The following is a 16,127-nucleotide window of genomic DNA, read 5'->3' on the forward strand; positions in this document are numbered from 1 at the left end:
AACACCAAAAACCAGTTTGTGAGAGCAGCAGCACTAAGAACTGATATTTAACTTGAGAATACCTGAAGGATCTGCACAGTTCAATGGTTCTGAGTCTCTCGACCACAATATTGCTAGAAGATAAAAGAAAATCACAGTAACCCTTGCAGTGATCTCCCATCTTCCTCAGACCTCGCACTGTGTCCACTCATGTAACAAGAAACAGATCAGCCTGACTTTTCCAGGTTTATTGTAGGAAAGCACAGGAGGGGTCATTACTTACACTCAGCTCTAGACAACTGGAAAGTATTTCCTCACTGCTCTTTGCTTGCTAAAAATACCCCTCTCCCCTTCTCTAACAATTGATTTATGAACACAGGTCACATTTGGCTGCTGCACTATAAAGTTTCACACATCCAAGTGCTCCTAGGAAACCCCACCAAAGGATTCCTCCTCATAGGAGTTCCTCAGCCTGCTGAAGCCCTGCACACGGGAGCAGTGCACAGACCCACTTTCCAATGGGAATGCCAGCAGGATCACGTTGGTTGTAAGTTCTCATCCCTCCATGCTCCTGGCTCACCTCCTACGGGGAACACTGACAAGCTGCCTGCTGGTTAACTGAGAGCACGTTCCAGTGCTTTGGCTGATCAGAAAGACTTTGACTGCCAAAAGTGAACTGAAAACCTGGATGGGTTTTCTCACCTCAAGTCAGATGGGATCACATCACCCAGAAACAGGCGCTGTGAAGCTTGGTGGGATGGAGTTAGGAATTCTCCAACCTGTGGTATTTAATCTCAGTGCTCCTAAAGACACACAAAGGTGCAACAGAAGAGCTGGATGATAGAGATGAGTATGTTTGACTCCATTTTATCTTACAAAACAAGTAACATACCGTGTGTTGCTGTAACTCAACCTCCACATCCTGCTAACTGAATTCTGCTGCTTGCACCAACAGCTTCCTCCTCCTTCCATTCAATAGCAGAGCAACCTGTGCCCTCACCAGGACTGCACTTTGCTGCAGAGGAGGTAAAAAAGCTCAGGATTTAACCTACATCCATTGGCAGCTTCACTTTAAGGTGCAATTCCTACACCAGAACAACAGCACTTGAGAGTATTTATTTGGTTTTACTAAGAATTTAGGTACCAATGCACAAATGCAAGGTTTAGACACTCAAAAAGAACCCAAACCAACCCAAAAGACCTCACACACACCCACACTCCTCAGCTTTGCTTCTGAGTACTGTAAAAATAACACTGATTCCTGTGCTTCAGCATTTACATGGTAAATACACAGCAGAAAACAAAGGCCTGGAGGAGAACCTCCTGATAAGTAAAACTGAAGGTAGGCCCCAATTAAATTACTACTGGAATGGTGATTGGGAACTGCCTGGGTTCAATATTGAATTGGCTTGAAACTGCTCTTCACTGGATGAAAAATACCTGTATTGGTCTGTCTGCTTCCTAACAGAGAAGACCAAAGTTCTTCAGCAGCTTTATATCTGTGCTTGACTGTTTGAACCCATTATAAACCAGTCTGGGTTGGGTTCACTCTTAGAACACATCATATTGCTTTCATGTCAGCCAAAGAGCCCATAAATACGTTTCTCACAGCACCAGGCTTCACCGCCTGGCAGGTTTGGGCATTATGTACACCTTGACAGGCTTGCTGAAGGGGATGGTCCCCTCTATGCCGTTTTCAGATGGTGGGAGAGCCTCCAAGCTCTCGTTCCAGGCAGATTTGGGCATTTTAGCAGCCGCCTTGCTCCGGTTGGAATTGTAAGCCAGCAGCAACCGCACTTCGATCTGACAGGGCTCTGCAGAGGAAAGCAAACAGAACAACCCAAAGATGACTCATGAGGTTGAACAAGGCCAAGGGCAAGGTCCTGCCCCTGGGTCAGGGCAATCCCAGCACAAACCCAGGCTGGGGGAGACCGGATGGAGCAGCCTGAGGAGAAGGACTTGGGGTGTTGGGTGAGGAGAAGCTCCCCATGACCCGGCTTCAGTGTGTGCTTGAGCCCAGAACCCCCCCGTGTGCTGGGCTGCACCCCCAGAGCGTGAGCAGCAGCTCAGGGAGGGGATCCTGCCCCCCCTGCTCCAGGGAGACCCCCAGAACTGCAGCAGTGGCTCCAGATGAGACAGCACCAGCATCAGACAGAACACAAGGAATAACCTTGTCCCACACTTACCCCACAGTTCAGCCACCACCTCCCAAGGCTCCCCTTTTCTCCATATCACCAACTCTTATCTGTAGCTTTTAGTCACCTCTATCCCTTCTGCTATACCCCCATCAGTTAACATGTGCCTTGTAGCTGGGTGTTCTCCTCCCTAAGCACACACTTGGCACCGGCCTTCAACAAGTTCCATTGTCCTGAATGAAGGCAATTTGTCCATTTTGAACTCTGACCCTGTGTCCTCCCCCTCCCTGCTTGTGTCCTCCCCACATTTCATACACCCAAGTGCCAGTGTCAGCGTTAACGGTTAAAGTAATGGCATGGGGAGACAGCAGAAGAGAATCATAGAATGGTTTGGGTTGGAAGGGACCTTAAAGCTCATCCAGTTCCAACCCTCTCCATGGACAAGGACACCTTCCAATAGAGCAGCTCTTTACAGACCTTCTGATCATCCCTTAGGACCATACTTAAAACACCCTTACAGTGAAATAAAGACTTGATTTCGCTCCCCCTGCTACCTTTAAATCCAGATCCTTCCAGTCCTAGAAACAATACTGTTCTTTCTCTCCAAACCAAGCTAGCAGGACGAATGAGTACACCAGGGAAGTGCTATATAAAAAGGAGCATGTGAAAGAACACAGCACTAAAGAAAACTGTTGGTTAAAAACCCATCACCAAACCCTATTTATAACAGCTCAGAAAATAAACTGCTCAAATAAAACCCACATTTGAATAAACGTGAAGGGATTCAAAAGGAAACGGGACAAAGGGAGCTCTGAACAAATCCTCTGCTTTTGTTGTTTGAAGTCCACAAGCCAATTACTGAAGCACTTCCATGGGGACGTGCGGATGCCAACAGAGACTGAGCAGGAATGCTGGAGGATTTCATCCAGGCTAAAGGGTGGGGGGTTTTAGGGCATTATTAAAAGGGTGAAAGTTGCATCAGTGCTGAAACTGTGCTGTTGGGTACCCACAGTTCCAAAGGTACTACCTATCAGATCTAAGCCAGTGAATCACAGTGAGTCAGCTTACCCTGACTCCCTGCCTTTAACCGAGGCTGCAGACCTGACTCCTACAACTGATCTTGCTCTGCATGGAGATGGGTGATGTCCTGCCCTGGTTTCAGCTGGGATGGAGTTAATTTTCTTCCCTATACATGTGCTCCCCAGCCTGTGGCAAGCACCTTCTCTCCCACAAGAGCAGCCCCTCCAATCACCTATGGAGCAGCAATGCCTGTCAACCAGGGGAGATACTGCTCAAAGCCTGCAAGAACAAAGTCTGACCAACTAAGGGCAGCACCACCAACAGCTTTAGGCTCCAGGATCCCAAAAATCCTTTGGTGAGGCACTGGACCAGGCTGCCCAAGGAAGCTGTGAATGCTCCATCCTTCACAGTGTTCAAGGCCAGGTTGGACAGGGGCTTGGAGCAAGCTGCTCTAGTGGAAGGTGTCCCTGCCCATGGCAAGGGTTGAAACTGGATAAGATTTAAGGTCCCTTCCAACCCAAACCATTCTAAGGATCCTACATCCGCAAGACTGTGGGCATGGACTATGTGCAAGAGACTGGGATCAAGCAAGACATGCTGTTATCTTAGAGAAGCACAATCACATGAACTTGTATCATCATCATTACCTGTCCAGGCTGTGTGTGAGAGGTAAACCTGAGTTATCAGTCTGTGCCTTCCCGGACTGGGATTTCGGAAGTCTGCTGGTTTAGGATGGATGAGCTGTGCTTGTCCATCTGGATACAATACCTATAGAGAAAAAGAAGGAAACAACTGAATGGCAACTGGGCTGGGGATCTGCAGAGTGAGAGCTGTGCTGGTGGGTTCCAGTTGAGTTTGGAAGGTAAGGATGTGAGCTTCAGCTTGGAGAGCCAAGAATCCAGCTGGCCACAGAGTGGCCATCCAGGCCCATAGCACAGGTGGAAAAAAAGCCATCCACTGACACCAGCTCTTCCTCTGCATTGTCAACAGAGGTTTTACTTTCTCTGCTGTCAGGGAATTCATGTAGTTTACTTGGCATCGCATACACACACCCCACACCCCCCCACCTCCCCAGCTGCATTTGAAAGGCTCCAACCCCTGCCACAGGCAGAGACCCCTTCCACTAGAGCAGCTTGCTCCAAGCCCCTGTGTCCAACCTGGCCTTGAACACCTCCCTGTCCCTGTACCATTCGCAACAGCTCCTTTTGCTCCTCCCCTTCCCACTCCTCACACTGGAAGTGCAGCAGCATTTATATGTGCTCATGCTCATGTCCACACCGTGCTCTGTGCATGGGGAAGCAGTGTGGAGCACAGAACGTCAAGGTGCTCAAAGCAAACTCTCAGGAGCTGCACACTCAAACCAAACTCAACCCAGAGCACTATACACCACATGGACCACTTTCTCACTGTGGGCCCAAACCCCAGAAATCCAACATTCTTCCTGATATCAGTAAATGTAGAAGTATTGACATCAAAGTGCCCCTAAGGCACAGTCACGTTTGGATCTATGTCAAGCGACTGCTTACCTGAACTTTAACAGTTCCTTGGGGATCCTGCACATGTTCCAGAGTTGCATCAACATCCAGAGCCACCACCAGCCCCGAGGTGAACCTCAGGGGGTTGTCAGATTCACCAGTGGGCTCGATGATGTTCGCGGTAGCTCTGTGGAGCTGTTGGGAGGAAAGGGGTTGACAAAAGTAAGGAGGTGAAGGGAGGAGGGAAGAGAAGAGAACGCAATCACTGCTGTTCTTCATGGAGAAGTTGTGGGTTGGAACTGGATGATCTTAAGGTCCTTTCCAACCCAAACCATTCAAAGATTCTATGAACTTTGGATTCTTTTAGATACTGCCAGGAATGAAGTCCTCTATTTAGCAGTAGCCCTGGGGATGGTAGATAAGAAGAAAGCCATTGAAGGTAGAATGACCAAGAACCTGAACTCTAAAAGCTTCATGGTACATTAGGAAGTAATCAGACAGTCCACAAGGATAATGCATTTAATCCTCTCTGTTGCTCTGACCTGCTCTGGAAGAGGAAGGTGGAGGAAGGTACTTTGTCGCAGCGTTGTCTGAAGAATCTTGACCACTTCTGAAGGTTTGGATGTCACAAGCCTGGGCATTAAGTCCAGCAGTTTATCTACAAAACTGCCCTGCATGTGTGGGAGCTCAGAGATGAAACATCTGTGTTCAGAATAAATGAAAACCAAACACTTTCTTCAGCGTTACTCATTAAACACATTATGTTATTCGACGCAACGCAATGGTTATTTCCAGCCAAGCTACTTATAGAATCATGGAGTGCTTTAAGATCCTTTCCAACCCAAAGCTCATCCAGCTCCAAGCCCCTGCCACAGGCAGGGACCCCTTCCACTAGAGCAGCTTGCTCCAAGCCCCTGTGTCCAACCTGGCCTTGAACACTGCAAGGGATGGGGCAGCCACAGCTTCTCTGGGCACCCTGTGCCAGCGCCTCAGCACCCTCACAGGGAAGAGCTTCTGCCTTATCTCCAACCTGAACTTCCCCTGTTTCAGTTTGAACTCATTACCCCTTGTCCTATCACTGCAGTCCCTGATGAAGAGTCCCCCTCCAGCATCCCTGTATCCTCCTTCAGACAGTGGAAGCTGCTCTGAGGTCTCCATGCAGCTTCTCTTCTCCAGGCTGAACAGCCCCAATGCAATGATTTTTAGGTCCTTTCCAACCCAAACCGTTCTATTATCCAGACTATGGAACTCATCACTGCCTGGGGGATTTCCTGAGAAACAAGGATGAATTTTGGTGATCCTGAGACTCAGTGCAAGGAAGAGACACAAAGCAAATGAGCAGTTCTGTTCACCAGCTACTCAGTTTGCAGAGCATTAGGGAATGGGTAGATTTGGTTCCCTTCTTTCATCACTTAACCAGCTACAACTGCAAAGCAGATAATGAATAAACAGGAATTGAATCAGAACTAGAGATGGAATTCTGCTCAGGCAACTCTGGATACCTGCATCTCCAGGTTACCTATCCAATTCCCTTCCAAGTCAATGGAAAAACACTGGGCATCCCTATTTGGTCTATTTTAGCCATCTCGATTAGGAATACAATGATAGAAGCACCTTTCCAGTGAGAGGAGAGCTGAGTGAGCACTTCAGAAGTAGCGGCCATTCAACATCAATGGCTGGGTGAGATGACTCCCACCCTGAGCATGTAGATGGTTCATTCACCCTTACTTACAATTTAGAAACTGTGATAAAGGGATATTACTTCCAAAGAAAGCTCTTCCATTGATCCCACGTTTATAAAGGGAGTTTCCTTCTTGCTTAAGCACTATTTCAGGATAGCATACCCCGAGATAGGACAGCAAAAGGGGAAGGGAGATGCAAACAGATGAAAACCAAATGGGATATTCCCCAGTGACAATGGTGGGGGGAACTCTGTCACCTACAATGAAGCAGCAATGAAATTTCTCACCTCTGAAAGGAATCCACTTCTTGCAGGAACTTCTCACACATCCCAAATAGGGGCTCCACTCTGTAATGAGGAGAACATTCCTTGCCTTAGTTTTAACCAAAGGAAACAGGCTCTGGGGCACATTTTGGTGTGCTGGAATCCAGTTCAAGCTCCTATGAACTTACAATCAGAAGAGTGTTCCCCATCAGAGAAGAAAACAAGTTGCCATCTCCCTCCCCAAATCCATATCCCCTGCCCACAGTCATCTGCATAAGACACTAAGTTCCCAAGGCCTCTGTTAGAAAACTCTTGACATTGTGCCTACAAAACAAGAGGTTAAAAGGCAAATACACAACAGAGCTCTATGGCAACACAGTAAACTGATGGCATCAAACTCAAAACTGAAGGAATGAGGTACATTAACCCACTTTGCTCTAATTCCCCCCTAATTCTAACCCACCCAAACCCATTCATTGACCTCAGCAGCCAAAATGAGCCACATGAAGCCTCCAAAACTTGCTACAACTCAACAATACTTAATGAAGCCAACATTAGTGCATTCTTTAATACACAACTTAAATACATCCCAAATATCAACTCCACAACATTTTTAACCTATTTTTATCTTCAGAATGAAGAGAACTCTACCCCCAAAACACATCTTCCTCATATATTTCTCATCTACTACAGTATTAGGCATTACGAGTATTTATAGTACTTATTTAAATAGTATTTCTATTGTAGATATAAAGGCAAAAGAAGGCTCTGAATTCTTTTAGCTAATGGTTACTGGCATGTTGTGATGTTTCATGTACCCAGTTTATCCTTGCTGGGTTTTAACCAGAGCTGAAGGAAACTGAGCTTAGAGTTAACTCCATGAAGACCCTTTCCCCAGGTCCTCCTTACCCTCTGGTGGTCCGGGCAGTCACGATCAGCTGTAAGGCCTTTGCCTGCAGCCTCATGTGGTGAATGATGACCACCTGCCTGCTTTCCACCCCGCTGTACATGAACTCCATCTTGTATGTTTCTTCCAAGATCTGTCAAAGGGGCAGCACAAGGGTGAGAAACCATCAGGCTCTGATAAACTCCTGCACACAGCAGGATTGTGATAGCACTGAGCTGTGTGGTGCCGTCAATACAACGGAGGAAGGGATGGGATCCAGAGAGACATGGACAGGCTGGAGATGTGGACCATGTGAACCTCATGGAGTTCCACAAGGTCCTCCCCTGGTTTGGGGCAATCCCAGCACAAACCCAGGCTGGGGGAGACTGCATGGAGCAGCCTGAGGAGAAGGACCCGGGGTGTTGTGTAAGGAGAAGCTCCCCATGACCCGGCTTCAGTGTGCGCTTGAGCCCAGACCCCCCCTGTGTGCTGGGCTGCACCCCCAGAGAGTGAGCACTCTCAGACCCAGCTATTTCCACCTCACCTGCTTTGCTGCAGCAGATGCCAACGCGTTCTGCTTCAGGTACAGAGGAGCTGCCACGTTCCACAGCTTCTCCTGCAGGGCCTGCAGATGAAACACCAAGAACTGATGGCAAATACCAAGTTCAGACTGAATATTCTAACATTGGGCTAGATGGGCTCGGGAGCAGGGAAGATGCTCTGTCTCACTGCTGTACACCAGCAGGTTGCTTAAAAAGGAGCCAAAGATACATTCTCTGCTTTTAAATATAACACAGGGAACCGAGGTCTCCAAATTATATAAAGAGCAGATCACTTTGTTGATTCACTCAGAATCATAGAATCATAGAATGGTTTGGGTTAGAAAGGACCTGAAGCTCATCCAGTTCCAACCCCCTGCCATGGGCAGGGACACCTCACACTAAACCATGGCACCCAAGGCTCTGGCCAACCTGGCCTTGAACACTGCCAGGGATGGGGCATTCACAACCTCCCTGGGCAACCCATTCCAGTGCCTCAGCACCCTCACAGGAAAGAACTTCCTCATCTCTAACCTGCACTTCCCCTGTTTCAGTTTGAACCCATCACCCCTTGTCCTATCACTACAATCCTTCCTCAGCATCCTTATAGGCCTCCTTCAGATAACTGGAAGGCTGCTGAGGTCTCCACGCAGCTTCTCTTCTCCAGGCTCAACAGCCCCAACTTTCTCAGCCTGTCTCCATACAGGAGCTGCTCCAGCCCCTGAGCATCCTTGTGGCCTCCTCTGGACTTGTTCCAACAGTTCCATGTCCTTTTTATATTGAGGACACCAGAACTGCACACAATGCTCCAGGTGAGGTCTCACAAGAGCAGAGCAGAGGGGCAGGATCACCTCCTTCGCCCTGCTGGTCACGCTCCTTTTGATGCAGCCCAGGATAGGGTTGGTTTCTGGGATGCAAGCGCACACTGAAGCCGGCTCATGTTCATTTTCTCATCAGCACCCCCAAGTCCTTCTCCTTGGGCTGCTCTGAATCTCTTCTCTGCCCAACCTGTAGCTGTGCCTGGGAGTGCTCTGACCAGGTGTAGGACCTTGCACTTCTCAAGCTCTAAGCTGGCAGGAGCATTCAAGTTGGTCTCTTGCTCTTCTTTAGGTGTTTGAATGTAACTTACACACGTGTAAAGCAAGAACCAAAGGAAGCAACAACCAGATTTTGAGAAGGGGCTCGATAAAAGCTTTGCTATGTAAAACCAAGAAGGGGTTTCAGTTTGTGTGGCTGCCATTTGGCACAGCTCACACTGCCCTCAAACCCTTGGAATACATTTCTCACCCAAAGAAGGCAATTTAGATGTTCTCTAATTATATGTTCTATACATACAGAGAGATACCTATACAGTTGTTAAATATCTGGTTGGATGTAAGGCAGAAGTTCTTCCCTGTGAGGGTGCTGAGGTGCTGGCACAGGGTGCCCAGAGAAGTTGTGGCTGCCCCATCCCTGGCAGTGTTCAAGGCCAGGTTGGACACAGGGGTTTGGAGCAAGCTGCTCGAGTGGAAGGGGTCCCTGCCAATCCAAACCATTCTGTGGTTCTGTAACTGGCAAAGTTACTGCATAAATGATGTGCCAGAGGAGGGAATGGGGATGATGATCACCATCCACCAGTTTTCAGCACCACATGGAAGCGCACTGCTGCGATGGGGGCATTTCCAAAGAGCAGCCCAACAAACCCCAGGTGAAGCCAGACCTTGATGAGGAGGAGCTGACACTGAAGGTAAGTCGCAGTGAAGTCTGCCATCCCTGCCAGCTCTGACTGCAGCTCTCCAAGCCTCTGAAGATCACTGAAGCATGTGGAAAAGAAAGAAAAAGCCATTAAGACAGCAAGTACATTAACCTAAATGCACTCAGAATGCAGCAACAATGAGGCTATTTCTGCATCCTGCTTTTATCCTTAGAATAAGCACCAGAAACAGCAGCAAAACCCTCACTACAACACAGTCTGCACCTTGGGCCTTGGCCTGTCCTTTCTCCTTGGACACCAGCGCTGCAGTGGTGTGTCACTGTCAACCCACATTACTGACAGCCCTCTGGGAACCATACAGCACAGTGGTTCCAGCTTGAACTTAAAGCACTCCAGACTTGTACAGCAGCTAATGACCCATTTGTGTTACTCTGCTGGCACATCTCCTCATGTGGGCTGGGATAAAGTGTTTGGAATGTGTCAGGCTCAGCCAACCAAGTGAATCTGAAGTATAGCTGCCTTTTAAACCAAGCTGCATCCCAACATAATGGTATCTCTCCAACTTGCTGTCGTGTGTTGTGTGGTGTAAGCATCTCCTGTAAATCGGAAGTAGCTTTTAACCTGGTTGAATGAAAAATGACAGGTAATGGAATGCAAAAGGCTTCAGTTCTCTACCCTTAGACACATTTTAAACTCAAAAGCGTGTATTTGAGACCACCCCACTTGCATCACTGTGCAGTTCTGGTGTCCTCAACATAAGAAGGACATGGAGCTGTTGGAGCAAGGCCAGAGGAGGTCATGAGGATGATTGGGGCTGGAGCAGCTCCTGTATGGAGCCAGGCTGAGAAAGTTCAGGCTGTTGAGCCTGAGGAAGGGAAGCTGCGCGGAGACCTCAGAGCAGCTTCCAGTATCTGAAGGGAGGCTATAGGGATGCTGGGGAGGGATTCTTCATTAGGGACTGTAGTAATAGGACAAGGGGTGATGGGTTAAAACTTAAACAGGAGAAGTTTAGATTGGATATAAGGAGGAAATTCTTTCCTGTCAGGGTGGTGAGGCACTGGAATGGGTTGCCCAGGGAGGTTGTGAACATCCCTGGCAGTGTTCAAGGCCAGGTTGGACAGAGCCTTGGGTGCCATGGTTTAGTGTGAGGTGTCCCTGCCCATGGCAGGGGTTGGAACTGGATGATCTTAAGGTCCTTTCCAACCCAACCCATTCTATGATTCTAAGACAACAAAACTCATTTGTTGTCACAGACCTGAAAACAGGTTGGATGAGGAGGATTCAACTCTGCATTTTGCTTTGATCTCAAGTGTACTAAAACTGTCACTCTCCTTCCACACTTCCTACTATATTATTAAAAAGAACATATTTTTCTTCAAATGACTTTCTTTTTCTTTGTTTTAGATTTATCTTTGTATTTCTCATGCAATTCTGAAGCTTTGGCTCTGCCAAACCAGAAGGCTCCTGCGTGCAGAGACATTCAGAGCAAGCTATGAGATTATCTGTATCATTTGCAGCTAAAGGAAACCTCTTCTCAGCAGGGAGGGTTTGTGCCTTCCTTCAATGCAACAGCAGGAAAGCCAGCCTGAGCCTTACATAGTGACTCCATCCCAGAGGGAAGAGGAGACTCCTGGGTGCTTACTTCCCGTGTCCTACTTAATGCATCACAATACACCAACAGGCATGCCATCTCTCAGCTAACAACCAGGCAGATATTCCATTTCCCAGTCTTCTGCTGTTCCCAATTCCACCAATTCTATTTCCTTACAAATCTCAGACAGATTCCAACATCCCTGCAAGACAAAAAAGATCCTGTTGTGTGGATGGAGGAACTACAGCACAAGGAGTGATTTGCTCAGAAGGCTGCCTTACAGCTTCAGAGGCTGGGGGATGAGTGTCAGCCTTCAGTGTGGTCCCAAGCAGACCCCAGCTCCATGACACTAATGCTAAAGGAAGAGGGATGTCCCACCACACAATCCACTGCTGTGAGCTGCTTCCATCTATTTCCAGTTGTTGGGGCAGGAAACTCCTGTCCTCTGCAAAGTAACCTTTAACACTTTGGTTTGGACTTAAATCCTCCTTTCTCTTAAACTGGCTCCTGGGTGGTGATCCCTGCAGGAAAAAAGCCAAGGCAATGATTTCCATTGGCTCCAAAGCATCACTGTCCTTTACTGCATGGAAGTTACACACGAGCCATCTCCAACATGATTCCTACACACTCACAGTCTGTGAGGTTTCCAGACCTCCATCATGCCTGTAAGGCTCAGGATGCCCTGCCAAGAGATGACCTGTTTTAAGCATTTAGTGCATTAAATGCTTTGAGGCTGTATTTCAGGTTGTTTCAGCTTCAAAACAGCTGAACACACAACCAGGTAGTGCTCACAGTTAGGTTTTGAGTGAGGAGGAACTGTTTAGTCTCCACTGCAGGTGGGTGTGAAAGCAATTCGCAGCTACACATACAGAAAAGGCAGTTGTTTGGGAGGGAATGAAAAAGAATAAAGCTCTTTGGAATGCCATATTCCAAACAAAGGATTTAAATTGTTTTTCTACCCCTCAAAATAAAGCTCTTCTCTTTCCAACCAGGGGAACTGCATCAAAAGGAACCTTTTCAAGTGTTTTGTTTGTCTGAATCAGTCTAGAGATGAAACGGAAGAGGCAGCACGAAATCCACCTTCCGAAGCCACGCCACACACTCTAATGACATAACAGCAGAGAGCAACACACAGGAACATTGTTCCAGGAAAATCTCTGATCTTCAAACTGATGGAGAATGACAAAGCCCTCTGTAAGTGGTAATGAGGAACCCCACAAAGCACCAGAAGCAGGTCCTCTCCTGCTGAATGAAAGGCCACATGGAAAATGGAAGAGGGAAGGGGACAACGTCTCTCCCCTACCCAAAACCAAAACCCTTTGTTCATGTACATTACAGTTACTACAATCCAAATGAGGGGCTCCTACAGGGACAGAGCCCTAGGAACGACACACCAACTGTCACCAGAAAAGCTAAGAGCATATTTTACCACAGCAGCAGTCCAAGAACAGCCTTCTTCTTCCTCTTACCATGCTCCAAAATGATGTCTCCCCAAAATGCACATTGATTGTTCAGCAAGGAGAGCCAGACCATCAGTTCTACCTTACACAGACCATCAATGCTGTGTTATCGTGATGCTCTCCAGAGGAAGGCTCAGATTAAGTGCCCAATGGCAAATTACAACCACAATACTCAGAAATAAAGCAGCTGCCACAGAGAAATTGGGAATCCTGAACAAGGCTCCATACACAGGTAAGATTCCAGCCTTACCGGATGGTGAATTCCAGCAGCTCCTGGATGCCCTGTGCGTCGAGGTGCTGAAGGTTGTAAACCCTCTCCAGGCTCTGATGTAAGAACTGCTGGGAAGGATCTTCATGGGGTGTAATGCTGGGAGAGACAGGGGAGGACACCAGCTTCCTGCCTGGCAACTGAACAAGAACAAACACATGCAAACAAAGGATATAAAGGCCAACACAAGCAGAAAAGATGGTGATGGGCACAGGTTGGTCCTGGGGAGATTCCAGTTGGACACAAGAGGGAAATTTTTCCCATTGAGAACAGTCAGCCATTGGAATAAGCTCACCTTTCTTTGCCAAGAAAGGTTGGACCAGATGATCCCTGAGGTTCTTTCCAACCTGGGACTCTGTGATTCCATGATTCTATGAAGTAACAACATTGCAAAATGCTGTCACATTATTTAACAACTTGCAACTGAGAGCTCCAGTTCATTTCTCAAACCCAAAGTCTGTATGAAGGATTTAGAGCCTGCATCTCAGTTAATATTCTCCACTTGCAGATGGAGAGCTTCAGGTTAAACCTCAACAGCCCTTTGAGGGAAACATCTCCCTCATCTGGTAACTCTTACACTGAGAAGTCAAGGGAAGCCCAAGACCACACAAACTGCCATTAATTTCATGAGCTGCTGTAAGACTTAAAACCAACTTCAATCCCACCTGTACTTCCATGAAGGAAAAACATACTTTAAAGCAGAAGGGAACACATCTCACTCGTGAGGATGAGCAGGGGGCTACGGCACTTCCCGTTGAAGACAGGCTGAGAAAGTTGGGGCTGTTCAGCCTAGAGAAGAGAAGCTGCATGGAGACCTCAGAGCAGCTTCCAGTGTCCGAAGGGGGCTACAGGGATGCTGGGGAGGGACTCTTCATTAGGGACTGTAGTGATAGGACAAGGGGTGATGGGTTCAAACTGAAACAGGGGAAGTTCAGGTTGGAGATAAGGCAGAAGCTCTTCCCTGTGAGGGTGCTGAGGCGCTGGCACAAGGTGCCCAGAGAAGCTGTGGCTGCCCATCCCTGGCAGTGTTCAAGGCCAGGTTGGACACAGGGGCTTGGAGCAAGCTGCTCTAGTGGAAGGGGTCCCTGCCTGTGGCAGGGGTTGGAACTGGATGAGCTTTAATGTCCTTTCCAACCCAAACCACTCTGGGATTCTATGACAGACATGGAAGACACCATCAATAGTCACAGTAGAGGATACGAATAAACCAAACCAAAGTGGTTCAACTTACTCTTAAGGGAGGGACCAGATGAGAGAGGCTGTCCCGCAGATAGGCATAATGTCTGAACGTGTGATCAGAGAACAGGGCAGGCATCGTTGGGCAGCTTTTAGCAGCATTGAAAATCAGAACCAGAACAGCAATGTCTATTGAAATGGAGTGTTAAAGAAAACAAACCAACAGCAAGAAACCCCCAAACCCCAAAGCATTCTATGATGCTATGAAGAGCAGCTCCCTGGGGACAGCAAATTAAAACAACAGCTCAACAACCCTTTTTTTCTGCTTGAGATTTGCTTGGGAATGATTTGCTCATTCTTTACAGCTTGGGAATGCAAAACCCAGAGGCGGGTGTCTGAGTGGATGAAAACCAAGGACAAAGCACAAACATTACAGGATGGGCCATAATGGAAGAAGGATGTTAGTGCTGAATGTGGGATGGCTCAGAGGCAACACAATGGACAGAAGCCAGGAAGTACAAATGCAGAACAGGCTCATCAGGTGGAGTTTTACTCTTCCTCAAAGCTCACTCTGTGCTTACCAGTGTGGTACCCAAACACCACCTAAAACTGAACATTTGCCTTTGGAAATTGAGACACCCCCCCCCTGCAGCCCTGATCCAGCCCTGGGGCAGCAGCACAAGAGGGATGTGGAGCTGTTGGAGTGAGGCCAGAGGAGGCCATGGAGCTGCTGCGAGGGCTGGAGCAGCTCTGCTCTGGAGCCAGGCTGAGAGAGCTGGGCTGGGTCAGCCTGGAGAAGAGAAGGCTCCTGAAGGGGAGACCTGAGAGCAGCTCCAGTGCCTGAAGGGGCTGCAGGAAAGCTGGAGAGGGGCTTGGGACAAGGGCCTGTAGGGCCAGGCCAAGGGGAATGGCTTTAACCTGCCTGAGGGGAGACTGAGATGAGCTCTTAGGCAGAAGCTCTTCCCTGTGAGGGTGCTGAGGCGCTGGCACAGGGTGCCCAGAGAAGCTGTGGCTGCCCCATCCCTGGCAGTGTTCAAGGCCAGGTTGGACACAGGGGCTTGGAGCAAGCTGCTCTGGTGGAAGGTGTCCCTGCCTGTGGCAGGGGTTGGAGCTGGATGAGCTTTAAGGTCCCTTCCAATACAAAGCAGTCTGGGATTCTGCGATTCTATGAAAACTGCTGCATTTCCTATGATGCCCCAAATCCCATCCCTCTCACACAGACCTAAACCAAACCAAAGAATCAAGCATGGGAAAATGACTCTGGAATAGGAAAACATTTTCACAGCCTGAGAAATACAGTGGCCAACTGAAAGCTTCACTCAGTTAACCCAAAGGCACTTGCCTGTACATGGTTTACCCCAATTGGAAGATCTCTATCAGGAGAGTGTGAAAGGATCCCAATACAAATCTTATTATCATCTGAGCACTTGCATGCATGAGGAAGAAGTAGGTTCAACCCAAGAAGAGACTGAACCCTTATCTCTCTCCTTCAAAACCTTCTGCACCCCTGGGCTGCCAAGCACAATGTTTTCTACTTGATAAACCAATATCTCCCCTTTACCCCAAATCTTCTCCAAATTAGCTATTGAACAAATGTGATTCAAGTTTCTTGAGTGCTTTGTATCAAAGAAAACCACATTTTCCATTAACAGGTTACACTGGAAAAACACCATCCAGGTCTAACTTGTAGGTTCTGGCTCCCAGGCCTGCCTTCATGTAACTCATCTCCATAAGACGTGGTCTTATTGGAGGCCAATTCACCTCCAGAACATTCTCTGCTATAACACTCTTATATTCAGGGCAGGAAGGTGCACTGAGCTAAATGACAGCTTCCCCCCACCACAATGTTCCTTCAGTTCCCAACTCAGGACAAACTGACTCACATTACCACTCAACCATCAGCTTAATCTTTCTCTCCACCCAATTCCAGCCCTTTGTCACTTCTCACAAGGTATTTGTT

At 48.0% G+C, this 16,127-nt stretch overlaps 1 protein-coding gene across 2 annotated transcripts in view; it reads right to left on the reverse strand.

Moving 5' to 3' along the window:
- Nucleotides 1-1,076: 1,076 nt before the first annotated feature.
- INTS4 (integrator complex subunit 4) overlaps nucleotides 1,077-16,127 on the reverse strand; it is a 32,323-nt gene continuing 17,272 nt past the window's right edge. For both annotated transcript variants that reach the window (XM_062639135.1, XM_062639134.1), the window contains exons 14-23: nucleotides 14,223-14,356; nucleotides 12,974-13,131; nucleotides 9,679-9,772; nucleotides 7,985-8,065; nucleotides 7,464-7,594; nucleotides 6,579-6,638; nucleotides 5,152-5,311; nucleotides 4,661-4,804; nucleotides 3,782-3,902; nucleotides 1,077-1,793 (exon numbers count right to left, since the gene is read on the reverse strand). In XM_062639135.1, the coding sequence (XP_062495119.1) occupies nucleotides 1,600-1,793; nucleotides 3,782-3,902; nucleotides 4,661-4,804; nucleotides 5,152-5,311; nucleotides 6,579-6,638; nucleotides 7,464-7,594; nucleotides 7,985-8,065; nucleotides 9,679-9,772; nucleotides 12,974-13,131; nucleotides 14,223-14,356 (1,277 nt within the window). In that variant the 3' untranslated portion in view covers nucleotides 1,077-1,599. The remainder of the gene's footprint in view (nucleotides 1,794-3,781; nucleotides 3,903-4,660; nucleotides 4,805-5,151; nucleotides 5,312-6,578; nucleotides 6,639-7,463; nucleotides 7,595-7,984; nucleotides 8,066-9,678; nucleotides 9,773-12,973; nucleotides 13,132-14,222; nucleotides 14,357-16,127) is intronic.

Source organism: Pezoporus occidentalis, unplaced genomic scaffold (assembly GCF_034315485.1).
Source record: "Pezoporus occidentalis ecotype Australia unplaced genomic scaffold, CSIRO_AGI_Poc_V1 ctg6, whole genome shotgun sequence".
In the NCBI taxonomy this organism is placed as follows: Eukaryota; Metazoa; Chordata; class Aves; order Psittaciformes; family Psittacidae; genus Pezoporus; species Pezoporus occidentalis.